The sequence below is a fragment of the Cervus canadensis genome, chromosome 4 (genome assembly GCF_019320065.1).
Source record: "Cervus canadensis isolate Bull #8, Minnesota chromosome 4, ASM1932006v1, whole genome shotgun sequence".
Lineage (NCBI taxonomy): Eukaryota > Metazoa > Chordata > Mammalia > Artiodactyla > Cervidae > Cervus > Cervus canadensis.
In genome coordinates this window covers 58,608,725-58,635,615 of record NC_057389.1, presented here as the reverse complement: position 1 = coordinate 58,635,615, position 26,891 = coordinate 58,608,725, and the positions used below count along the sequence as shown (strand labels likewise).

General features: G+C 37.0%; 1 protein-coding gene and 1 non-coding gene across 3 annotated transcripts in view; one reads left to right on the top strand and one right to left on the bottom strand.

Annotated features, from left to right (window-relative positions):
- Positions 1–26,891, top strand: part of CTNNA1 (catenin alpha 1) — a 171,826-nt gene that overhangs the window by 12,304 nt on the left and 132,631 nt on the right. For both annotated transcript variants that reach the window (XM_043465373.1, XM_043465374.1), the window contains exons 2-3: positions 10,395–10,501; positions 11,596–11,791. In XM_043465373.1, coding sequence (XP_043321308.1) covers positions 10,397–10,501; positions 11,596–11,791 — 301 coding nt within the window. In that variant the 5' untranslated portion in view covers positions 10,395–10,396. The remainder of the gene's footprint in view (positions 1–10,394; positions 10,502–11,595; positions 11,792–26,891) is intronic.
- Positions 20,957–21,062, bottom strand: LOC122441154. Its single transcript, XR_006269285.1, has one exon. It is a non-coding gene; the product is annotated as a small nucleolar RNA U13 (small nucleolar RNA).

The following is a 26,891-nucleotide window of genomic DNA, read 5'->3' as shown; positions in this document are numbered from 1 at the left end:
AAATACTTGTGATTAAGTGGCGTCTGCCAGATAGCTCTATTGTAAAGGAACATTTTTCCTTTTGTACTTAATAATTGATGGCTGTGATTGCTGTGATGATCTGGTAGGGATTTCTGATTAGTCTTTGTGTCCCTGGCACCTAGGATGTGGTAATTGGTCAGTCATTGACAAATAAGTGATAACCAAGTCATCAAAGGTATATGCTACAAGTTTTAGAGACACTTCTTTCTTGTTTTCTCAGTTCTTTCTCACTCAGTCTGGATAACTTCCTCTAGTCAAGTTTGGGCATCTTTTCTCCTGGCTCTCTAGAAAAAGTACAGTCCTCTTACTCCTCTGTGCTTCTCAGCTGGGTGAGAAGTTTCTCTGCCTTTTAGTCCCATTGTTGTAAAACAAAACCCTCTTTTCCCTTTTGTCTCTCTGTTCTCTTGAGCTTCCAGGCCAGATGCTGGCTTCATCTTTGTTTTTCAAACCATCCAGTTTCTTGTGGAAACAGGGACTTCCTGTGCATCCATAATCAGTTATCTGTTGTGAGGGCTTAGTGCAGTTTTCTCTTAAACACTTGCATTGTTAATGGTCTCAACCTTGTGGAATGGAAGCTGAGTAAATGGACACAGATATCTGGCCCACAGTGCAGTTACTTCAGCAGCTCTGGAGCTTGTTTCTGTTTTTCTCTTCATTTGATCTCTCACCTCTTCTTCTCTATGCTCCAGGTACACTGGTCACCTCTTTCTCTAAGTCCTGGGAAATTCTGCCTGGGAGATTACCTCTGTGTGCAAGGCTCCTCCCCCAAATAATTCACTTGATTGGCTCTTTATTGACTTTCAGCTCAAGTGTTATCCAGATGGAAAGATCCTGGAAGGATCCTACCTCATTTCATTACCATTACCCTGCTTAATTTTCTTTCTAGCACAGATACTGTTTTGTTTACTTATTTATGCTGTTACTATAGTGTAGTTTCATGAAGACAGACTTTTTTTTGGTCTCGAATAGTGTCTATACAGAGAAGGCAGTAAAATATTTGACTGAGTGGCTAAATAGTGGATCAGCCATTGTTTCTTTAGGTTTACCTTTTGTCCTTTGCTTAATGCTTTTGGTAATCACTGTGTTTCCTGTGTTTCCCTGTTACCTCCAATACTCTAGAGAAGATAAGAAAATGAGAGTGATGATATGTTTTATTGTGATTAAAAATAATTATATAACCTTTAGCAGTAATAAAATTATCATGATATTACAATGTTAAAATAAAACAAAGACCTAGCCCTGTCCTTTTTCTTCTAACTCTATACCCGAGTGCCAATTTGTACTGTGTATCATGTAAATGGTATAAAATGTATTTGTATATGAGTGGATTACTGGGATGATGGTTTATGTAATCCAGTACTCTGCTGTGGATGGAAGCTTTTTACTCTAATTATGTTTTGGCTCTCAGGTTTGACCAAGGCTAGGTATTTTTTTTTGGAATGGGAGGACAGTGATTCTGTACAAGGGATTCTCCTTGTCCCTCTTCCCCCTATTCCCAACTAGTTTACATTTTAGGAGAAAGTGACAGGCTTGGGGACCTGTGGGTGCACCCGTGTTTTCTCATTCACTACAGCGACTCCATGGGCTGTAGCCTGCCAGGCTCCTCAATCCATGGGATTCTCCAGGTGAGAATGCTGGAGTGGGTTACCATTTCCTACTCCAGGGGATCTTTCTGATCCAAGATCATCATAGGACCACTGGGGAAACCCAGGCTTGGGGATGGATTTAGTCAAATAAACAGGTGTCAGTCAGTGTTAATCATAAGGTTTTCTTTCTTTCTTTTTTTTTTTTTTCCACAGTAACCTGGAGATTTGGAGGTTAAGATCCCAACAGCTTTGTTAGTTCTGTTTAATACAGATGTAGCCTAGCATACCTAGGACTGCATTGACTAATCCGCAATCATGTATTTTGTGCACTGTGACAGTTAGCGCTACTGTGGTTAGTTTTAATTTCTAAATTTCTTGATTTGCATTTAAATGAACCATCCAACCATTGTATTAACTTAACCTTCCTGTTTATATGAAAAAAAAAAAAAAGTTGGTATTGAGTAGCTAGGTAGGGATAGTCTAAAGCTTTGGAGCAGACACATTTTAAGAATGATGTGGCCATTCCATTGTAAATGAACATTTAATGTCTTTGGAGAAGGTATGTAGCTCTTTGCATGAATGAGGCCATTTGCCAACAATCAGCCTCCTTAGTTCTGGAGGAGCTGTGCTTTTACTCTCTGCTTATTGCTTCTCCGTTTCTCTTTCTATCATAAAGATTGCTAGTCAACTGCCCACTGTCTCTGCCCCTTTCTGAATTTATAGTGAACTTTTGCTTTATTGCTAGGATTGCTATTTATAATGTATTGAAGACTGAACAACTACAGTTTAATGTTTTATTTAGTTTCACCAACCTTGATCCCCTTCTGGAAAAACCTCTGGTTGCTGTAATTCATTAAGTTTGGCTAGCTCTAGTAGGTTTTGTAATAGATCTTGTGAAGGAGTGCTCTGTAAGTTAATTGGAAAACTAGAAATTGCCTAGAGTTTAAGTTATTTGTTTAGCTACTTTAAATGATGTCATTAATTGTAGAGAAGCAGAAGATATGACTAGGATTGAGGTAGGAGTCTTGGTAGGCCTGTAAATATTTTAAAGTCATATTGCATAAATTTAATTCAGCTAATACTGTCTGCTCTGCATAAAGCATCTTTGCTTAAAGCACCTTGCCAGCAACTTAAGGCTTGTAAAGAAGCATAAGCATAGTTATCATCTTTAAACTAGGGTTACCACAGTCTAAACCTGGGAAAAATTAAGTTACATTTAATGAAACAATTCAGAGGCTATTGAGAGATCATTTCAGTGAAGGGAATACTAGAATTTCAGAACTGAAAAGACGTGAAGCTTAGAATTCAACCTCTTTCATTTTGTATATGAGAAAACTGAGGATTCAGAAAGCTGAGGCAGCTTGCCTGATGTCAGAGAATAAATGATGAAGCTGGTTCCAGGAGCCATGTTCTTTCCAGAGTATGTGTTTTCATTAGATTTTAAATGTTCTACCTCTACTTTTTGAAATCATTTTAGGGTTGTAGTCACAAAAGCATAACTTGATTTTGTAGTATGGTTTAATAATGTTTGAAGTCAATCATGGCAGGACCTTTTATTAAAGATGCATCACAAAGCAGTCTGCTTCCTTCATGGTTGTTAAAAGACTTGAAAACACACTGTTCTCAGTTTTCAAGTGTCAGTATATTTCAAGTTTCTCAATGGAAATGAGTGAGTGAGTCCTTTGCCTTAACATCCTTAGTGGGAACCTGAATCTAGTGTATCTTATGGGGGAAGCTGAAGACCTCCTCAGAGACATTACTTAAGAGGAGTGGAGTTCTGGAATGTATAATCAGAAAGGACTTCATTGGAAAATCTTTAGTGACTGTAAAGTGGTGTCTGAAAGGGCAAACATAGTACTCAGACATGATTGTCCCATACAGTGGTAAAATTTTTTGGAACAAGTTTCTAACATTAAATTTGGAAGATTTAACATAAAAATCTGCATGTTGAGATCTCTTAAAAAATTGAACGATTTGCCAACCTTAGATGTGTGTAATAAAGACTACCGGGGCTCATGGGAAGCTGGACACAGGCATTTCCCATTTACCAGTTCCCAGACTCAGAGAGATCAGCGTTGTTTGAATTTCGTTATTGTGCTTACACTCTGCCTTTTTTTCCTGTTAACAAGAAAGTGAAATTATTTTGTACCCCAGAGTATCAAAATTAGGGAAACAAAAGACAAAAAGACATTTTTTGAGAATGTTTTTATCCTTATTTTCAACATGTGTATGATAATCAGGGGACTCTTGTTCTTTCTCTATGGCAATTCTAATTTTTCTCCAAGTGTCTGAAGCCTTTTTACCCCATGACTGGACTGGTTCAGTCTGCCCAGGCTCACCTTGGGCAGCTTGTTCCCTCTTTGAGTTACCTCTGAACAGCTTTCCTTTTCCTTGGCAGCTTTTCTGTGGCCTGAACCCTGTCTTTCAGCTAAGGATTCTCATCCTGGTCTTTAATTTTGCTCACTGGGCTTGAGCTATGAATTCTAAAGCAATAAGAATGCATGTGTACGATGTTTGGATCTTGATTTGTGGGTTTTCAAAACTGATCAAATCCTCAGGCTCAGTGCCTTTCCCCAGGCAGGATTGACCTAATGTTTTTCTCTGGGCTCCTTTCATGAAGGCTTTTTATTTCAAGAAAAAATGAGTGTATTTCTTTGGGAAAGTGAATTGTTGGGTGTCGTACTTGTTTAATAATTAAAATCCAAATGTGAAAATGTGACTACATGTCTACTTGCAAGTAGCTTCACTTAAGTTGTCTTTGGGCTCGTTCCCTCTACAACCTTTGAAAGATTTTCTGTTTTGTGTTGATACAGTGGCTGGAATGCTAGGATACAGAAATGTGTGGGATGCATGGGGAAAACCATTCCTTCTGAAATGTCTTATCTTTGACATTTCATGACATTTGCTTGAGCTACAGTTATCAGCCCTGTAGCAATATAGACTAGTCCCATCTCCTAAGGTTTACTGACTTGGATTGATCAGTTTAGTGGACAAATAACCTTTAAAAACTAGACTATAGGCTTTACACAATATGAGTGTAGAGAGAGCAAATTTGCCCACTTGAGATGAAACGAATTCCGTGGAAACTGGCATTCTTTGTTACCAGATTAAGCAAATCTACATTCCTTTTGGCATCCTATTTTCAGCGAGTCTAGAATTTAATTTTGTTCATTTATTTGGCTGTGCTGGGCATTCCTTGCTGCATGGGCTTTTCTCTCGTCGTGCTGAGCGGGGCTGCTCTCCAGTTGTCTTGCATGGGCCTTTCATTGTGGCAGCTTGTCTTACTGTGGAGCACAGGCTCTGGAGTGTGTGCGCGTCGGTAATTGTGGCACGTGGGCTCAGTAGTTGTGGCTTATGGGTTCTAGAGTGCTGGCTCAGTAGTGATGGTGCAAGGGGCTTAGTTGTTCTGTGGCTTGTGGGATCTTCCTGAACCAGGGATTGATCCCGTGTCTCCTGCATTGGTAGGTGGATTCTTTATCACTGAGCCAACAGGGAAGCCCAGGTTCTAGAATTTTTGATGCTTACATAAGTCTTCGTGAAATGTTAGATGATGCTTGCAGTAATATTTTCAGCAATATCTAAGGGAGTCTTATCTATTTGTGCCTCAAGCATGCATTTAGGGGAGAGGATACAGATCGATGTTTTTATATTAAAGTTGTTAGGAGTGGACTAGTCACAGACATGTGCAGTTCTACTTTGTCCTGGTCATTATTCAAATATGAGATGTAGAGGTCTGTTGCTTTTCGTAGAGGGTCTAGAACTGTGCTGTCTGATAAGGTAGTCATCAGTGGCTATTTAACATTAGTTAAAACTGAATAAAATTAAAAAAAAAAATCAGTTCTCAGCGACATCAGCCATTTCAGAACATCTCTCTCCCTCCCTCTCCTCCCTCGCCCTTCTCCCTCTCCTGCTACCGCTCCCTCTCCATCCCTTCCTTCTCCCTGTTCCGCATTCTTCCATTCAGTTTCCCTCTGTTCCTTATCTCTCTTCTCCCTCCCATTTTTCCTTCTGCTTAATATTTTTTCATTCTTCTTTGTGTATATGTGTATATTTAATGCATTATTTTTTTTCTAAACCATATGAGAGTAAGTTGTAGACATCATTCCCATTATGTGTAATAAGGACATAGCTACAATACAATGATGGGATTTTTCAAAATTTAACATCGATGTATACTATTTATTATCTATTTCAGGATCCCTGATCAAATTATATCAGTTGTCTCAATTGTTTCTTATTCCTAGTTCAATTTTCAGTCCAGAATGACTGCATTTAGTTTTCATGTCTTTTTTTAGCCTCTTTTAATTTGGAAGTATTTCTCAGCCTCTTTTTCCTACCTTGACATTTTTGAAGACTGTAGCTAGTTACTTTATAGAATATCCATTACTTTGAGTTTGTCTGATGTTTCCTTGTGACAGGATTGGGGTTATGTAACTTTGAAATACCACAGAAGGCAACGGTGTATCCTTCTCATTGTGTTGTATTAGGAAGTACATGATGTCCATTTATCCCATTATTAGGGATGTTAATTTTTGTCACTTGGCTAAGGTGGTGTTTCCCAGTTTCTGCTCTGCAGAGTTAAATACTTTATTTCCCCTCTTGGTAATCAGTAATCTCTTGGGAGTTATTATGAGACTATGTAAATACTCAGTTTCCTTTTTATTTAAATTTATTTTTAATTGGAAGATAATCGCTTTACAATGTTGTATTGGTTTCTGCTGTACAACAACAGTGTGGATCAATCATAAGTATACATATATCTCTTCACTCTTGAACCACCCTCTTCCCCCCCAGTCCCACCCCTCTAGACTGGCACAGAGCACTGGGTTGAATATTCAGTTTCTTAGTAAACTTTTCACTTGTTTGCTTTAGCATTCTTTGCTAATTCTTGCCTGAATATATTGTGAGGTTTCTTAAATGGTGATTTTTCTATATGTGTTACTCCTTCTCTATATGTTATCTGATTTCCTATTATGGAAGAACTTTTCCTTCTTTGTTGGTGTTATCATGGATTGATTTTATTCAGTGGATCATAGTCTCTTTAATTTTCACACAAGCCCTCTAAAGATAGTGATAGTATTTTTTTTTTTTAAAGTAAATGATAACCTTATTTTATAAAAGAGGAAACAAGTTCAAAGTGGTTGAGTAATGATCAAGCATGCCTTTTGATTGTATTGTCCTCCTTGCACCTTGTAAAATAAAGATTCTACTTCTTTCATTACAAGAGCAACTTTCTTTTTTTTTTGCAACTTTCTAAATACCTATAATTTTATAAAATCAGAGAATACAATTGTGAAAAAAAGAAAAGTTAACACCGCTTGTAATCACCCAATCTTAAGATATAACATCATTGTTAATGTTCGGTTTATATATCCCACTGCAGTTATACTTCATATTGTTTTTGAAATCTGCTTTCTGTCTTCAGTAGTATATATTTTGAACATTTTCTCATAAACCTCTACAACATTTTCTTCTTTTTTTAAGATGAGAAATTTCAGGTGTACCCAACCTCTCCACATGATCTACATTTAGATTTAACAGTTATGAATATTTTTAAATAAACATACTCTCTGTGTATGTTTACTTTTGCTGAATTTGAAAGTTGCAGTCACCCTGACATTTGATTTCTAAAGATTTCAGTACGATCTCCTAAAAATAGTCCTTTTCTATACAGCTGCAGTTCATTATCACACCTATGAAACTGAGCAGTAATTCCATAATATCTAATTTGTTGTTGTTCAGTTGTCAAGTCGTGTCCAACTCTTTGCAACCCCAAGCATGCCTTTCATACTGTCCATGGGGTTCTCCAGGCAAGAATACTGGAGTTGGTTGCCATTTTCTTCTCCAGTTAAAATAATATTTAATATAAAAATTTACCAGTTTTCCTACAAATGTCTTAATAGCTTTTTGTTTCAGACCAGGATCCCAATGAAATATGTGTATTGCATTAGATTCTTTTGTCTCCTGTCTTTTTGTCTAAATTATGTCCCATACCCCCATATTGACTTTTTGAAGAGTTAAGGTCCCATTGTCTTATAAGAATGCCTTATATTCCAATTGTCTGTTCCCTTGTGGTATTTAACATGCATCTGTATCCCTTATATACTTCTGTGAAATTCAGTTCAGGTTAGGGTTTTTTAACCTGCACTGAGTATGGATTGGAAAAGTTTTGTCTTTTTTATTATTAATAGGAATTTATTATTAACAATAGAAAACAAACTCCAACTTCAGTTGAACCTATAACTTTGTCCCAACAGTAGGAATCTCAGTGCTTTTCATACATGAAGTAATTGTAATCTATCTTGAGAAAGTGTGTTCATTATTACTTTGAAGTAGTTATCAGAATTCTTGACATCTTATTTAGTATTTAATAAAGAGCATATATATTGCTTTTGATAGCTAAATCTCAACATATATGTTTCCTTTGTAATCCTTTGAATTGTATTTCATGCGTTTAAAAAAAATTCTGAGAAAACGTCTGTAGCTGCACTGTGCAGTACTGAAGCCACTATCCTCATGTGGCTACTGAGCACTGGAAATGTGACTTGTCTGAATGTAAATATGCCTTAAGTGTAAAACACATCGTAGATTTCCAACACTTAGTACTTTGTAAACCATCTTATGTAATCAGTAATTTTGAAAAATCAGTTACATGATGAAATGATAATATTCTGGATATACTGTGTTAAATAAATATATTATTGAAATTAATTCATCAGTTTCTCTCTACTTTTTAATGTGGCTACTAGAAAAATTTAAATTGCATAGGTGGCTTGCATTATATTTCTACCAGACATTAGTCTATAAGATTCACTAGACTGCTTAAGGGATCCATACATTGAAAAAGGCTTAGAATCCCTATGCAGAGGCTTCATTAGACTCAGGTTAAATATTTAATTTTCATTTTGCTCTTGGACAATTAACTTTGCTCAGTTTATAGTAATACTGGGGCTCTTGAAAGACATCTGAAACTTTTTTTTTTCATTAAGAATACTTTTTAGGGAATATAGGGCACTTCATATAGGGCACTTTACATGCCAAGGCATGGCATGTGAGGCACATAATATCAGAGTTGCATTACTAGCAATGCCAACCAAACTTTGTTCTAAGGAGATGGCCATTAGATCTCAATGTTGTAAAGGTATGTCTTGCCCCCTTTGTGATTAGTTAAGTAAAACCTGTCAGGTGATACTTCGGCACCTTTCAAATAGTCTGTTCCCCAGTAGTCTAACCTAATGGTGTTAATATCCACTGATAGCCCTAGTTTGAATCAGTTATTACATTGGGGTTTACAAAATGGTCATTTTCTAATTCTGTTGTACATTTATGGTACAGAAATTTTCTTTTCACCCCCTTTCTTTCCTTTTGAGGATCCTTAGGGCTTCCCCTGTGGCTCAGAGGTAAAAAACCCACCTGCAGTGCAAGAGAACATGGGTTCATTCCCTGGGTTGGGAAGATCCCCTGGAGGAAGGCATGGCAGCTCACTCCAGTATTCTTACCTGGAGAATCCCATGGACAGAGGAGCCTGGTGGCCTACGGTCCATAGAGTTGCAAAGAGTTGGACACGACTGAAACGACTGACCATGCATGGTCATAGGATAGCTGTCCAATAGGCAGTTACAGTCATCTTCTTGATATTCAACTTGTGAATTTAGCCAGTGGAACCCTTGGTTCTTTTATCTTTTTAATATGCTCTTGTTAGTCATTGTGTCTTTCCTTGCTTTCTGTACAGTAGGATATATCAGACCTGGAATATACCTTTTTTAAAAAAATTTTTTAAAGGAATTAGTACTTAATAGAAAGAAAGACCTGAGCAGTGAGAATACTATTATTTCTTCCTAATTTTGTTAATGTAGTTTTTTAAGAACAGAACAGTATCCCATATTGTGATTGTGTGATTTATTCAGTGGTCTATTTTTTGAAATATAGGTAGTTTCGGTTTTTAATGATTATATATAGTGCTTTTGTAAACATCATTGTACCCAGGTTTTTCCATGGACCTTCATTTTTCCTTTAGAGTGAAAATCAAGAGGTAAAAATTCATAAGAATGCACCCTTTTAAGGTTTGTATTTCTATGAACAGCTTGTTGTTTTTATTAGTGTTTACCTCATCTACATACCTCACCTGTTTTTCTGTTTAATCTTTGAGGCACTACTTTTAGAAGTAAACACCAACTGCCTGGTATTATGGCTGAAGTCTTTCCCCTTAGTCTTAAAGCCTCTGTCTAATGGAAGTTTACCTTGACAGTGATACAGTGATACTTGACTAAGTGTGACTTGAAATTTCTTCAGGCTGTGAGTGATAATATCTGTAGGTGCAGAAGGCAGTAGACTGAAGTGTTAGGTTTTAATACAGTAAGATAAGATATTCTCTAAGAATCCATCAGAAAATGAAGTGAGGTTTACAGATAATAAGTGTATTATAACTATTGTGGAATAAGACAAATCAGAATCTTCTGTATTAGCCTTCTTTCCCTTGAGCTTTTCATCCTGATTCTAGGTTAGTATGAAAAAACTGGAGGTAGAAGTGCCTTGGTGCCAGAGAAGCCCGAGGGGAAAAGCTCATGATTGGGAATGCCCTCTTGTAGTACCCATAATGTTTGTAAATTCAGAATCTTATGTGTAAGGGGTTTTAAGAGTTACTGGGCCCTCAAAGTGCAGGCTGGTAAGAATTTCTTTCATCTTGTGATTGTAACTTTCCTGGTGTCAAGTCCTTGAGTAGGAGATTTTTTATGTTTCATATGTGTGTTTGATATTTATTTGCTTGACTGGCTGTTTCTCTTTCAGAAATGACTGCTGTCCACACAGGCAACATAAACTTCAAATGGGACCCCAAAAGTCTAGAGATCAGGACTCTGGCAGTTGAAAGACTGTTAGAGCCTCTTGTTACCCAGGTAAGAATCTGCAAACACATACATAGTTGTTGTAACATGATTCCATAACATTCCATGGTTCCATGGCCTGGGTAATAAACACAGGGCAAAGTTGTTTAGTTCAAAGCCTTAATTTGAGTCGTTGAGTTTAGGCTGATGGTAATGAGACAGTTTGGCTCCACTAATAATTAAATATTTATGTGTGGGTTCATTTAGCCTTTTAGAAATATATTTGTTGCCATTTTCTTCAGTCTTGATTGGCAGTAATAGGGGCTAGCGGTATGCAGTGCATACCACTTAATACTTAAAAGTATTTCTAAGAAAGATAGGATGTGGAACCTTGACTATTAAGTCTGTTCATCTCGCTTAATACACCTTTTGTTGTCCAGGATCAGTTAGAAGATCGTTTAATTTGAGAGCGTAGGTTTGGTATGTTCTGTTACAAATACAGATATCACAATGTGATGACATTTCATTAAACTGTTAGCAACTTGCTGTGCACGTGTAGTGTTTTGGCACATTTTGGCACGTGTATGTGTCTGTGTCTGAGTGTGAGGGAGACAGACATTGTACTTGAGCACGAAAATGAGAGGTAGTGGCATGGTTGCAGTCACCATCTGCAGTGATTTTGGAACTCAAGAAAATAAATATTTTAAATATAAATAAATATATTTTAAGTATAAACATAAATATTTTTAAATATAAATAAATTATTTTCTTGGGCTCCAAAATTCATTGTTAACCTCTTTCTAAACTTCTTGATGACATAATAGAGACGTGTAGTTTGTTTGTTGTTAGTTTTTAATCTGTAAAATGAAGCTTAAACGCCTAATGATCATGTTTGAGAAATTAAAATATTCATTATATTTCTTAACTTACATATTGAGATAGCTAAATTATTTTGGAAACTAAATATGGAGTATCATTGCTGAATATTTTAAATATGGAGAGAATTTTATCTTATTTGTTAATACTTACTAGACTCTCATAAATGTGATGTTTCATTTTACTATGAGTAATTTATTCTTGCTATCTGTAAAGATGTTACTCTTTGTGTTTTTCTTTCTTTTAATTTTAGTTGGCTATGGTTTAATTTTCAAAATTGAAACTTTTAGGTTACAACCTTGGTAAACACCAATAGCAAGGGGCCCTCTAATAAGAAGAGAGGTCGTTCTAAGAAGGCCCATGTTTTGGCTGCATCTGTTGAACAAGCAACTGAGAATTTCTTGGAGAAGGGGGATAAAATTGCAAAGGAGAGTCAGTTTCTCAAGGAGGAGCTTGTGGCTGCTGTAGAAGATGTTCGAAAACAAGGTAGGTCAATGCCACTTTTCACATGGAGAGAGTCAGGTTTTTCTAGAAAAATAATCCTTGAAGGTGACTTTGCGGTCAGTATTTTCTTTCTTATATGTTGCCAGTTGCTCAAGTAACAACGAATATTCACGTATTGGAAATGTGTTAAGTTGTACTGGCTTAAGATTTAATTAGGAGTGATTAACAAAGGAACATCATTTTTGGAGAATCTGAATCCAATTCTCTTCAGTGTTCCAAGTAATAGTTGTAGGAATGTTGTAGCACAATTTGATGGGAAATATATGTGGCAGAAGTTCATCTTTTATCCTGTGTAATATATGTTAGTGTGTGCTAAAGATAAAGGGATGATAAAATAGAAAAATGTTGAGCAATTCTGAAAATAACCTAGACGGTGTCTCTTTCTGTCAGACTGATAGGTTAAATCAGCCATGCATATTTGCACTGACTTGAGATTAAAATAATTTAAATATGAGCCTAAAGGAAACATGTTTTGGGAAACTCAGAAGTAATAAGAAGTGAAATGGTAACCCACAGCTTACCAATGGTTACTGTTAGAAAAACTGCCATCAAAAAAAAAAAAGAAAAACTGCCATCACTGTGATGCAATAATCATGATAAGAGGACTTTATTTTCTTAAATTATTTTATATTGGAGCATAGTTGATTAACAGTGTTAGCTTCATGTGTACAGCAAAATTATTCAATTATACATGTATCGTTTTTTAAAAATTCTTTTTCCATTTAGGTTATTACAGAATATTGAACAGAGCTCCCTGTGCTATATAGTAGGTCGTTTTTGCTTATCTAGATAAGAGGACTTTAAATCTGAAAGAATAACTTCTTGAAACCTGTAGTTTTTTGTTAAACTTCTTCTGGTCCAGCAGGAGGACTTCAACAAAAACATAGGTTGTTTTTTTTTTTTTAAGGACTGTTGGCTGTCAGCTAAGGTGAACTGACTTACATGCTCTATGCATGTGCTCTACTGGCCTTTGGGAGAGCCTCAGTAGCCCTCTGGCTGACAGCAGTATGCATAGTCCAGTGGAGTCTTAGGTCAAATTCATCCCTGTGACAGTACCCAAAAAGGGCAAGGCATTAAATGGAGATGCTATCTCCTGTTGTTCTGAGTTTGTGAATAAATATTTCTAATACTAAAAATGGTGAGATTACTTAAGTTCCATAATCCTAGCTGAGTGGGTGTGTTAGTTTTCTCTGGCTGCCATAGTAAATGACTACTAACTTGTTAATTTAGAACAACATTTTTTTTTTTTTTTTTGGCGTTCTGGAGTCTAGATAGCTGAAATCAAGGTGTCAGCAGGATTCATTCTTTCTCGGGGCCTTAGACAAAGACTATTCCATGTTCTTTCCCAGCTTCTGCTTGTTGCTAGCAATCCTTGGTATTCCTTGACAGGTAGACAGGTCCCTCCAGTATCTGGCTTTTTTTTCACCTGGTATTCTCCATGTATCTGTGTTGCCAAGTTCCCTCTTATGAGGATGTTAGTCATTGAATTATGGTCCACGCTAATCCAGGATGACCTCATCTTAATTTGGTTATATCTACAAGGACCCTATATCTAAATAAGGCCACATTCACAGGTTCTGGGAGGATCTAAATTTTGGGGGTGATACTCTTCAACCTGGCAGAGTGAATTTTGAATGAATTTAAAGTGATTTAATTGTCTGATTCAGGACCATTTTTGAGCTTTTTGTTGAGGAAATCAGGATGACTTTTATTTCTCTGCCCTCTATGAGAAAGTTTTGCTTCCTTGGTCTTCTTGCTTCCCCTATTGAAACAGTATTAACAGGTGAATTTGGTTAAGTGTTCATGGGTCTACAAAGACATTTATTTTCAAAATAAGTTGAATTGTAACAAATAACTTTTTTCCCCTACTATATATGTTCTTTGTTCCAGAAGTTACTCTGATACACATCTGTTGCAATTGTGATATAATACACCCTCCTAAGTACAACCCCACTCCTCCCAATTGTGAATGCGTATCTAAACTTCAGTTTCTGTTATTTTTGTTTGTATCTGAGAAAATTTTTTTATGTGGCACTGAATCATAAATGCTTATCTGTTCCGGGACAGCTTTGCAATTATTTTTGATGTGTTCATGATCTAGTCGCCATAATTTTCCTTCTCTTTGCAGGAAAACAAAACAGAACTAAAACTAAAGCAAATGTATAACTGCCTCCCATCATTGTTACTGTGTCAGATGTGAAAAGCTGAAGTGCTTTGTCTTTCTTCTGTTGGCTTACTTTTTTCTTTGGTGAATGTTAACAAATAGTGATGCAGTCTCTCTCTTGTGACAAATAGAACAAAATACATGGTATGATAATGGTTAAGCACAGATTCTTGAGTCAGCCGAACCTTGTAGGTTATGTTGTTGAAGCTATTTACTCATTTGAAACCCTGAAGTGATGTTTATATGTGAAGATTCTTTAACACCTTTTCCTTTAAAAATGAGACCTAACTTTTATTTTCTTGAATATGTGTTGTACTTAGAGACTCTTACTTAGTTCTATAAAGAATAGAATATGGTGTGGAAGTTACACTATCTACTTTCGAAGCAAAGTCATAAGGAGAATGTTGTGTTTTCCTATCTCTTTCTCATGGATTATTGACTCTGGGGGAAGCTGGCTAGACACTCAGGAGGTCTTGTGGAGAGGATCTGATGTTTCTTGTACCAGTTTACCAAGTATGTAACCAGGCCTCCTTGGAAGATCATCCAACTACAGTTAAGTTTCAGATGATGGCAGCCCCAGCCAACCCTGAATTCCTGACCCACAGAAAACTTGGTGAGATAATGTTTAAAATACTTATTTGGGGGTAATTTATTGTGCAGGAATATATAATTAATACAAAAACCTCTCCCAGGCCTGCTTTCAGCAGTCCTGAGCACTTATGGAAAACTCTGACCTAACTGCTCTGAATTTTACTGGTATATAAAATATAGAGTAATTATGATTTATCAAGAACTCCATAGTGGATTGACTAATGAAGTAGAGTTCTTTGCATTTCAAGTCTGTTGCTTATCCATTGGAACATCCTTTAATTGCTAAAGGATGCATAAAAAGATGTTTTTGATCTGAGTCAGTGTGGGCTACTTTCATCCAGTACAAGTTGGCCTTTTTTTTTTTTTTCCCCATAAAGGGCCAAGTAGTAAGGATTTTAGACCTTATTGGCGATAAGGTTTCTCTTAACACTATTGAGTTCAGCAGTTGTGTTGGGAAAGCAGCTATTCAGTGTAAAAACAAATGGGCATGGCTTTGTTCCAGTAAAACTGATTTATGAAAACAGTGGATTGGCTAGATTATGGCCCACAGGCCATAGTTAGCTGATATCTGATCTCCGGTTAAAGATGTGAGCTTACTGTCTCGAATAAATAGTTGATTTAGGTTCTTATTTATAATGCTTTTGAGCCAAAAATTGAACCTTCTATATCTTTTGAGCTTGTATAAGCCCTTTCTGTGCAATCATTAATAATCAGAGACTTGAATGTATGCAGTTTTTCAGCATCACTTAATTTTCTTTTTGTATTTGCCTCTGATTACATGAATAATAAACACAAACATTTGTAAGGACACTAAAACCTTATCATAACACTGTCAGTGGGTGAAACATACACATACATAAATGTAGGGTTGCTTTACCTCAAGACCAGGTGAGTCTCCTCTGGTGGATGGGAGCCAGTTATCAATTGCATGGCCTCAAAACCCCTGTGAAACAGGGGTTTTGTTGTACTGCTTGTCAGCCCAAATTAGTTGTTAACTGCCTGATATGGGCTGAAGCTTACATGTGTCTCTTTGAGATGTGTTTTTGGGGACCCTGCCCACCCCCACATTTCCCACTCTGATTAGGTCATTCTTACCTTTACACTTTTTCTTCCTAGCTCTTGGCACAGTGATAGTTAAATAGCTGGTTATCTTCCCCTCTTAGGCTCCAGCAGCATAGGCTCTGTGATGGTCTGACAACTGTTTTCTGAGGCAGCTATCGTGGTGCCTGTCTATGATAGGCACTTAAATGTTTGAGGAAGGTAATTGACTATGTTCTCCAAGAAGTATGTGAGAAAAGGTATTTCTTAAAAATTAAGATGTTTTTGCCCCAGTGCCAAATGTAAGTACGGGGATGCTGGTGGAGAATCTTACCTTTAAAAAAAAAAAAAAAAGATAATTCATTTAACATAAAATTCACCATTTTAAAATGTATATAATTTAGTGGTTTTTAGTATATTCACGGAATTGTGCAGCTTCACCATTATTTAATTCCAGAACATTTTCATCACTCCCAAAATAAATCTCATACCCATTAACAGCCTTTCCTTATACATACGTACTTTAACAATACCTGTGTGTTGCAAAGAGTATCTAAAAGTATTTCATGGATACTTGAATAGGGCTCTGATAAGAAAAAGAGGGCTCTTAACTGGTTAGGGGACATCCAAGAGGCAGAGATGGGAAAGCCTAATTGACACTTGTTTGAAAAGGGGGGAGGCATTTAAAAAGGAGGACCAGTGATGATAGTAATAAATAGGAAGTTAAGTGATGAGGAATGGTTTCTACTAGAACAGTGCTTTTTAATCCATTAGCTACAATTTACAGTAGATCTCAAAGGCCAAGAACAGAGACTTGCTGCTGCATCAGTAACTTCTTTCCTACAGCTCATGGGCATTTCTGGGTGAATGAGGGAGAAGGTCCCAAGAGTCTTAGGTGCACCTTTATGTATTCTTATATCCTCACATGGCTTCTAAAGATACTCTTCTCAGCAAAGGGGCAGATGATTGGTGCACTGCAGGTTCACAACAGTGGATTTCCTGGGGAGAAGCTTGCGTTAGGCCAGAGTGGGGAAATGGCTTGGTGACCATGTGTGGTCTCTTCGTGAAGAGAGACCGTCTTGGGGAATTCCCTGGAGGTTCATTGGTTAGGACTCTGTGCTTCCACTGGAAGGGGCCTGGGTTTGATTCCTGGTCAAGAAACTAAGATTGAGCATGTAGTGCAGAGTGGCTAAAATAATTTTAAAAAAGGAGAGAGAGACTGTCTTCTATCAGACAGGAGGGTGTTTTTACTGTTTTTTTTTGTCTCAGAGCTTATAATCAGGACATACAGACATAAATAATTAATAGCATGAGTAGCATGCAAAGAATGGAATGGAATAGGAAGGTACGCATGAGATTAGAAAAGCTTCCTGAAGGTGTACTGGATCTTGAAAGGTAAAAGAAGGGAGGGAGAATCAGGTAAGAAAAGCAGCAGACAAAGCAAGATGTGCACGGGGAACAGTGAAGGCTCTGACTGGAGAGGAGTGCTGGGAGGAGAGGTTGGATACAAAAGAGCTTGGAGTTAGATTTTAGAGGGTGACTTAGAATGTCAAGTGAAGAAGGACGCACTATCAGGGAAATGATTCTGAGTTAGTTCTGTGGCTGGAATAGGTCTCCCAGGTTCAGGTTCCCATATACTTAAATGTATCTAGTGACACAGGACTTGCACCTCTGGAAGCAGCTTTTTCCAACATTGCTTTGTGTTTATTTTTAACGCCTTTTTCTTCTTAAATTAAACTGAAATATGTCTCCTTAACTTTGTTCCTGTTTTAAGAAGTTGTACCATCTGGATAACATGGAATATGAAAAGAAGTGGTGTTTAGGGGAGATTAGTTTCTCAGGTGTGTACAGGAAGCCTTAAGGGGGTTGGGGGAGAGCCTGGAGGCTGGACTAACAGTCAGGAAACCATTGGGGTCGTGGGAGGTGAGATGGTGCTGTTAAGGAAGGGACTGCTGCAGCAGATCCTGGAGAGGGAGAATTGGCCAGTTGTCATGCGGTCACGCGGTTGCCAGGAGTTGGACACGACTTAGCAACTGAGCACACACGCGTGCATGCAGTTTTACTGCCAGCTTGGCCTGTCTACATGGCTGCTCCTTATAGATAAAGCTGAGGGACCTGGTATGTGAAAAATTAAAATGCCTTCCTCAGACATGAATCACTTAGGGTATATATTGAGGCAGTGAGAGCTACTAAAAACTCCAGGTGAATTACCTGACATTAGCATACTCTCATTAAGTTAGAGCCACTCTGAGATCCTGCTGTGCGGTCTTCTGTCAGATTAAAAATTCTGTTACATTGTTTACTTCAGTGTTTATTTACACTAATAAAAAGTTAAGTAACAGATTTTTTTTTAAAGCTTTTAATTTTGATTAACGAAGTGAAGTGAAGTCACTCAGTCGTGTCCAACTCTGCAATCCCATGGACTATAGCCTACCAGGATCCTCTGTCCATGGGATTTTCCATGCAAGAGTACTGGAGTGGGTTGCTATTTCCTCCTCCAGGGGATCTTCCTGACCCAGGGATCGAAGCTGGGTCTCCTGCATTGTAGGCAGACACTTCTGTCTGAGCCACCAAGGAAGTATTTTGATTAATAGGGAGTTGCAAATATAGAGTAGTCCAGTATACCATTTACCCATTTTCCCCCAATGGTTACATTTTACGGAACTGTAGTACTATATCAGCAGCAGGAAATTGACATTGGCACAGCAGTTCTCTAGTTTTAACCTATGAAGATTTGTACAACCACCTCTGCAAGCAAGATTCACAACTATTCCATCACCACAAAGCTCTCCCTCTTGATACCTGTTAAAATCATACCCATGTTGCTTACATTCTCCATCATCCCTCACCCTTGGCATCTAATCTGTCTCCATCTCTTAATTCTGTCATTTCAAGAATATTGTATAAATGGAATGATATACAATGTATGATCTTTTGAGATTGGCTCTCACCACACCCCACCCCCCCAACACACACACACAACTCAACATGCTGCCCTTGAGAGCCCTCCAGTTGGTGTATCAATAGTTTGTAGCTTTTTAATTACAAGGAGGTATACTGTGAGTACTCCATGATTTGGATGTAGCCTGTCTTTTCATTCTCTTAACAGATCTAAGTTTTAAATAGCATACTAAGTTTTTAATTTTGGTGAAGTCCAATTTATTGATTCCCCTCTCCCAATGTATGGATCATACTTTTGGTGTCATGTCTAAGAGTTCTTTAACAAGCTTTATTTAGCTCATGAAGATTTTCTCCTATTTTCTTTTAGAAATTCTATGTTTTACTTTTAACTCTTGGGCTCATTTTGGATTATTTTTGTATGGCACGTGAGGTTTAGGTTGAATTCTTTTTTCCTTTGTGAACATGTAGTTTTTCCAGTATCGTTTGTTGAAAAGACTGCTTTATTGAGTTGCGCACCCTGTTAGAAATCAGTCAGCTGGGGAAAAAATTCAGTCAAGCTGTACTTGGGTGGGATTATTTCTGGGTTCTCTATTTTGTTCTATTATCTATGTGTCTGTCCCTCAGCCAATGCTCACAGTCTTTATTGCTGTAGTTATGAGTCTCAAAATTGGGTTGAGTGATTTCTCCCTCTTTATTTTTTTTCCAAATTGTTTTAGCTATTCTAGTTTTTTTTTTTTCTTTTGCTTTTCCCCATAAATCTTAGATAATCCTGTCTATAGAAAATCTGGGATTTTGATAGGGATTACATCACACTTTGGGGAGAGTCGACATTTTTACTGTTGAGTCTTTTATGAACAAAATACATTTTTGTCTATTTACATCTTTTTAAAATTTCTTTCATTGGTGTTTAGCACCATGTATATATACAATACATATATCCTCTATATTTTATTAGATTTACATTTTGGGGGAGTTATTATAGTCTTTATTTAGTTTTGTGTTTCTTTTTAATTCCTTGGCTACATATATACCTTTTATTTCTAGCTTATACCATTTTACTGTTTTCTTTTAAAAATTTTAAACTAATTACAGGCATTTTTTTTATGATTTAGTATAACCTTGGTATTTATAATCTTTAAAACTATATACTTTCTATTGTATCATTTCCCTATTATTGGACTTAGTTATTTTTATGTTTTTGATATAAAAATGCTGTCGTAAGTGAACACTATACATGTAATGTTTTCCCTTTAAAAAATTTATATCTTTAAGATTTCCTGGAATATGAATATAGGGCTCACAGATCTTTTAAAAAAACATTAAGAGTATATAAAGAAAGCTGAGCGCCAAAGAATTGATGCTTTTGAACTGTGGTGTTGGAGACTCTTGAGAGGCCCTTTGACAGCAAGGAGATCCAACCAGTCCATCCTAAAGGGAAATCAGTCCTGAATATTCATTGGAAGGACTGATGCTGAAGCTCCAGTACTTTGGCCCCTTGATGCAAAGAGCTGACTCATTTGAAAAGACCCTGATGCTGGGAAAGATTGAAGGCGGGAGGAGAAGGAGTTGACAGAGGATGAGATGGTTGGATGGCATCACTGACATGATGGACATGAGTTTGAGTAGGTTCTGGGAGTTGGTGATGGATAGGGAAGCCTGGTGTGCTGCAGTCCATGGAGTCGGACTGCAAAGAGTCGGACACGACTGAGCAACTGAACTGAACTGATGAGTGTATATTTATATCATATATAGCAAAGAATATAGATTGGTGTACAGTTTGAAGGAATTTACAATATATGTGTACTCATCTAACTACCATTTAGAGAGTTTCCTCAGGGACATAGATTTTAGGACTTTAAAATGTAGTCCTAAATTGTTCTCTAATAGGGCTTCCTAGGTGGCACTAGTGGTAAAGAACCTACCCACCAGTGCAGGAGACATGGGTTCGATCCCTGGTCGGAAAGATCCCCTGGAGGAGGCCATGGCAACCCACTCCAGTATTCTTGAATCCCATAGACAGAGGAGCCTGGTAGGTAGGCTACAGTTCATAGGGCCACAAAGAGTCAGACTCAACTGAAGCGACTTAGCATAGCACAGCACATACGGGGTTATATCTGTCTGTCTTGCTTAATATTATATAACCTCACCAATTACAAGATACAGAAACTCAACTCAAACTTGTTTAAACAAAAAGGGAGTTTTGAGGTCTTTGTTGTTGTTGAGTTGCTAAGTCGTGTCTGACTCTTTGCGACACCATGGACTGTAGCCCTCCAGGCTCCTCTGTCCATGCAGTTTCCCAGGCAAGAATACTGGAGTGGGTTGCCATTTCCTTCTCCAGGGGATCTTCTGACCCAGGGATTGAACCTGTGTCTCTTGGTTGGCAGGTGGATTCTTTACCACTGAGCCACCTGGGAAATTCTTACGAGTTTTTTTTTTTTTTTTTTTTCCTTTCACGTCAGACAGGTAATGTGCCGATGTCGTAACAAGGTTTGTGAGGGAGGCACATGTCACGCAGCAGCATGAACACCCAATCATCATGCTCATGAACTACAAAAGGATCCTTCTTACGAGTTTTAGTTTGGGAATTCCCAGAGTAGATCCAGAGTTCAAGCACAGCCAGATGTGACTGACTGAAAGGATGCATGACTTTCTTCATCATTTGCCTCCTTGTGTTTACCTCTATTTCCATATATACATATTGGATAAGATGCCCACCTCTAGTTTGAAGTGGTCATACTAGTTTTTTCATCTCTGCAGATAAAACTTTTCTTAGTGTTTTTATCTTAGTCATTAGCTTTGCTTTGGTCGTGCTCGGCACTGAAACACTTCTACTGCCAAAGGAGATTGTTTAGCCGGTGTGGGTCACATGTTCACCCCAGGGCACAAGGAATGGGGGAGCTCCCCTTTCTCCAGAGGAATGCGGAATATGATGTTAATAATATGATGTTTAATGAAAGCAAATTATCCTTCTTGACAAGTAATGGGATAGTTCATTAATATTTTTTGCTGTCTTTAGAGGTGTAATATGCTACTTTCTTTTTAAAAGTTCGCATTATTTGCAGTAATTGATGTTGACCATTTCTTTGTGTTTATGAATATATTGAAACATGATGGTGCTTGTGAGAGTCTTTAGGGCAGTGGTAAGTATTTATAAATAATAGTGCTGCTTTGCAGATTTGTTGAATCCCTGTTATTTTTCTTATTGACTTGCATTCTGCCAAGTTTTCAAAAATTGAGACTTGGCTTATTGGCCTGGAGATGCTAATCTTCTAGGTTTCTCATTGCTAGTATATTGGTATGCAGAGGTAGCATTAACTTGGAGTTGAGAATCAAGACATGATTGTGTCTGTCTGTAATGATATTAATGGTGGGACCTGATTTATGGTAGTCCTTGAAAAGGTGGTTGAGTTCTGTTGAATAGAGCAAAGACTGCAGCTAAATCCATGGCTCTTACTGCCTCTCAGACTGTTTGCTTTGATTTTTGTTCTATGACTGCCTTGCTACTAACTACACCCAGTCACCTCTCATGTATGTGCTATTATTTACATGGTGAACAACATGAAAATATCTAGATAATTCACTGCAATAATCCTCGCCAATATTTGAAATTTCGAGATTTATTTTCTCTAATATTGGAAAAACATTTAATAGTAACACCTTCATACCCCTTCTCTCTAAATGGATAGAAGGTGAAAATAAGTAAACTTTTTTTACTAAATGTCCTTGTCCAGTAAACAGAAAGCAAACATTTTGATGTTTGGCTTATAGTTTTCCACCTTTCATGTCTGTTTATGTCAAGCAGTATTTGTGTTAAGATTTTTTGGGAGGCTTTTCCAGTTCTGGTTTTGAGATCATTATTCCTTTTCAGGTAAACTTTGATTATAATGCAAGCCCATTGTCCTTGAGTAGAAGGACTTCAGCTTATGAGAACAGTCAGTGTTGTTCAGTACTTAGTTGCAGTTTTGTTACAGGAACTTTCTTTTCTGTAGAAAGTGTCTTGTCACTTAGAGCAAGAAAGCAGTGTTTATTGGTCTTCTAAAACAATAGTTAAAGCTGTTGCGTTTACCAGCTTCTTGTGATCTTAGCAGTTATAGTTCATTGGTGACGTGGACTTGTTCCACAAATGTCTTCTTAGCTTTTTTAAATCTTGAAAGTACAGAATTACTTGATAAAACTGTCTTTTAAGGACATTGTCATAAAGAAGGGATAGGCAGTGAGGGTTTAAATTGCTATTAAGAGACATTCTTTTATTTACCATAGTAATTATGTAGTGAAATTGAGGACAGAGAGGCCTTCTTCCTTGTTATGTGTGTGAATGATTTGTATAAAGGGAGAAAATGATATCTACATATGGAGAAATGTGTGTGCACCCACAGGTATATGTGTGATTGTACATGTTTGTGTGTGTGTGTGTGTGTGTTTATTTTATTGTAAATCTTGGCAAGGCAGTTTTAGGGAAAATAATGATGTATTTTATTCCTGACAAAGAATATTGAGCCCAAGCTGTCAGGCTCTTGAGGCATAATTTTCTCCCTGGCAACTGACTAGAGTCAGATTGAAGGAGGTGAAAATTGGTCTCCTGTCCAGTGCAGATGTTGACAGCTTTAGACTGATGTACCCACATCTAATATAGGCAGCCTGCAAGATAGATGTTAAAAGGCAGATGTGATCAGGACAAAGCAGCTGCCAGTGACTGTTTCGAGTAGGATTTGAGAGATAGACAGGAGACAGAGTGAAGTGTGGGCTTGCTAAGTTCATGATGTGAAGACTTGAAGCATAGCTTCGAGGAGCTTTGTGTGGGTGTGTGAGAGAGACTGCATTTTAATTTGCCTGGTGCTGTTAGTGTGGTTTTATTCAGGTTGGAATCATGAGCTGGATCTTATACATGGGCTCTTTAATTTTTCACAGGAGAAAAATGACAAGTATTCCTACCCTGGAATATTAAGTACAGGCTTCAAAAAGTGTTAATGATGCTATGGAAGTGCAATAGCAGAGAAACATTTAACATTTTGAAAAAGATTAAATTTAAGTTAATTAGGTTTCCGGATTAGTGTAATCACTTTCTTCATTAAACTTAACAAGAAATCAGCTGATTTTTCACATACTCTTGCTTTAAGTTCTGCCTTCTCATTTGTTATCCTTCCTTTTCCCCTTGCTATCTCAGTAGATTTTTCATCCTGTTTTCACTGCTTATTTTTGTGGATGTCTCTTTTTGTGTGATCCTGTGATGGCTGTATCTGTTGTTTAAAGGGCTCCCACTCCAATTCCTACCCTTCATATGTTCCTGAGGACTGTGATTAATTTAAAACTTGTTCATTATTGACCCCTGTTCCTCCACTCTATTTAATCCATTTTCTGTTGCTCTTCATTTAACTTGAGCAGGAAAAGCAAAATATAAATTCCAAAAATCATTAACTAGTTGTCATCCAGGTGTTTTATGTCTTAAAGTTGTCTGCTTGACTTAAACTGTAAGTCTTTAGGGTGAAGGCTGTATTTTCTTTCACCTGGGGTGTGTCAGGGATGCTGTCCACTTCTGGATCACTATCCTTGTGTGAGCATATGCTACTTTGCAGAGACTTGGGTTCCGGTGTAGCCATCTTGAGAGTGAGGAAAGGAGAATGAAGTTATTAAATTCTAGTGTTTCCTGTCATTTTGAAATTGCTCCTCCCATTTTTTAAAGTCTTGTTAAACTCACAAAAATAATAGTACTAATCAGGATAATGATACTTTTAAGATACAGTGGATAATATTCCTGCCTTAATATATTTGTACAGTGTAGCTGAGGAAGTTAGGTACTGAATTTTTGACTTTGGCCTGACTTCAACCATGATGTAGAAACGTGGTTTCTACTAGTTAATTTCTTAAGAAAGTGATTCCAAGTTGAAATGCATGTTATGCATTTATTTGAATGTGTAATCAGGAAGTAAGTGCCTCTCTTTGGAGTGTTTTTGAATAGCAGCAGGGCACACTTGAATTAGTAAGGAAAATGAGAACATGAATATGTGTGGTACTCTATTTTAATTTAAAAAAAAAATCAATTCTGTCTACTAGAAAAAGTAGAAATTCAAAACTCCTTTTCTCACCCACAGTGGATGGAGAAGGGTGTAGTTTGAGAATTTTTCTAGGTGTTCCCTGAACTGATTCAGATGGACTTACAGTATTTAAATAACATGATGCTAAATATTCTGGGTTGATTTTCTAAAGATAAACAGTTTTGTGGATTAAAAATGGCATCCCAGGAAAGTTCTCTTAAAGCATCTGTCAGAAATTCTTTGAATCATGGTCAGTTTTTCTACAACTATGGAGGTGTTATCCAGGGGTCTGTGGTTTTTGCCAAATATCCCTCATTGATGAATGGAAAGGTGAAGGCGAAGAGGATTAACTGTTTTATTCATGCTCATCTGCGTGTCATAGGGCGTGTGAATTATGACAGATATATTCCACCGTTGGTTCCTTCTGATAAGTACTGTTATAAAATCTGTTTTTCTTTGCAAGTATACTGCCAGTTTGTCTTCATTGATGAGCGTGGAAGATGTCTTACTTTATTACCAGATCATGGAAAATGAATTTAGAAATTTTGAGGACTGGGGGGAAGGGATTGGGACAGGTTGGAAAATGCGTGCTAATCCTTGATTACCTTGAAGTTGGCAAATAATTTTATGAAGACATGGTCCTGTCAATGTATTATTTTATAAAAAGAAAGTTGGTGGAATGATAACAAAGAAATAAAAAACAGTTATCAGTTTTCGGTGAGATCCTTTAATCAGATAAATTTAGAAAATTTGGTATAAAGTAAGTTTATCAGTGGAACTAAAGTGATGAAAAAGTAACTGTCAAGAATTAGGAATCCTGTGATAGGGAGGTTCTAGGTATTCAAATTTAGGGCTGGCTGGTTTTTTTTTTTTTTTTACCTTCTCCTGTGTTAAAAGGCTCATCTGTTAAGTATAGGGCAGTTTGTAACAGAGTTAACTGTGATGTTGGTTGCTTGCTTTTTTTCCCTATTCTTCCTCTGGATACTCTGTGTAGAACTAAAAAATTCCTTTAGCAAAAGTTAATTTTCTGCAGTTAACGTGTTTTTGATAGAGCAAAAAAAGAAGTAAAAATCAGTTATAGTTTTGTGGTTACCCATAGATGAAGTCAATGGTTAATATTTTGATCTAGACCCTTTCAGTGTAAAAAAAAAAAAAATTATATAGCCTTAGTTGTGGTATGTGGGATCTAGTTCCCTGACCAGAAATCAAACCTGGGCCCCATGCATTGGGAGTGCGGAGTCTTAGCCACCAGACCACCAGGGAAGTCTGCATTTTTTTTTGCCACTTAAATTATTTAGTTTTTTAATTGAAGGATAATTGCTTTATATAATTCTGCGGTTTCCTGCCAAACATCTACAAGAATCAGCAATAGGTACACCCATGTCTTTGATGAATGTATTGACATGGGTAGAATTATGTTTTGCTCAATTTTACCTTTTTCGCTTAATGGATCCTGAACAGCTTTCAGTATCTTTAAGTACTCTACTATAACATAAGTTTTAATGGCTGAATAATACCCTCTATAGAGTAATATGATTTAAAGAGGTTATTTTGAACCAGAAAACTAAAGACTTTAAAATTGTTATGACCAGAGTTTTAGTCACTTTTCAGAAATCTAAAAGGAGTGTGATAAATAGGGCAGTTTTAAAGACTGAGCCTGCCATTGTTAACAAGGATAGTGTGAGATATCTGAGAGGATGAAAAATTTTAGCCAGTTAAAATCATTTTGAAATAAATAGATGAAAGTGACTTGAGCAAGTCATCCAGGAAATTAGTGGGAGAGGGGGAATCAGAATTCCACATATGGTCATGAAATTGATCATGAAATGAATAAATAATTGGAACATGCTTAAGATGATAAATGGCTTTTAACTCTTCTCCTGGATGCTTCTGTTGTTTTAATGCTGAACTGTGTTTGTTGGGCTTCAAAAGCATATTTGGGTGGATGTTTTAAAATACCTTTTTTTCTTTTTTTTTGGATCTGGCAGTTGGTAAAAAAAAATATGCTTTTATAAAATGTTGTATTTAAGAAATGTCTATTAAGGTCTGTATAATAATTGAACTTGTCCTGCAGCAACTCAACAAAAAATAATGACTCTGAGATTGGGGCTGCAAATGGGCCCCTTCTTTATTTTACTCCTTGCTTTTCCATATTTTGGATAAGCTTCTCAAGATAGCTGATTTTACAAAGCTTTTATTTCATAATGAATGCTAATTTTCCTTTCTAGCACTGACACTAGTAGCCATGGGATTTTTTTATACTTCTAAAAAAAGAAATTTTGCATACAGGCTCTTTTGGAGTGTTTTAAGTTACTCTTTTCTAGGAAAACCTGGGTTTTATGTGTCACAAGCATGA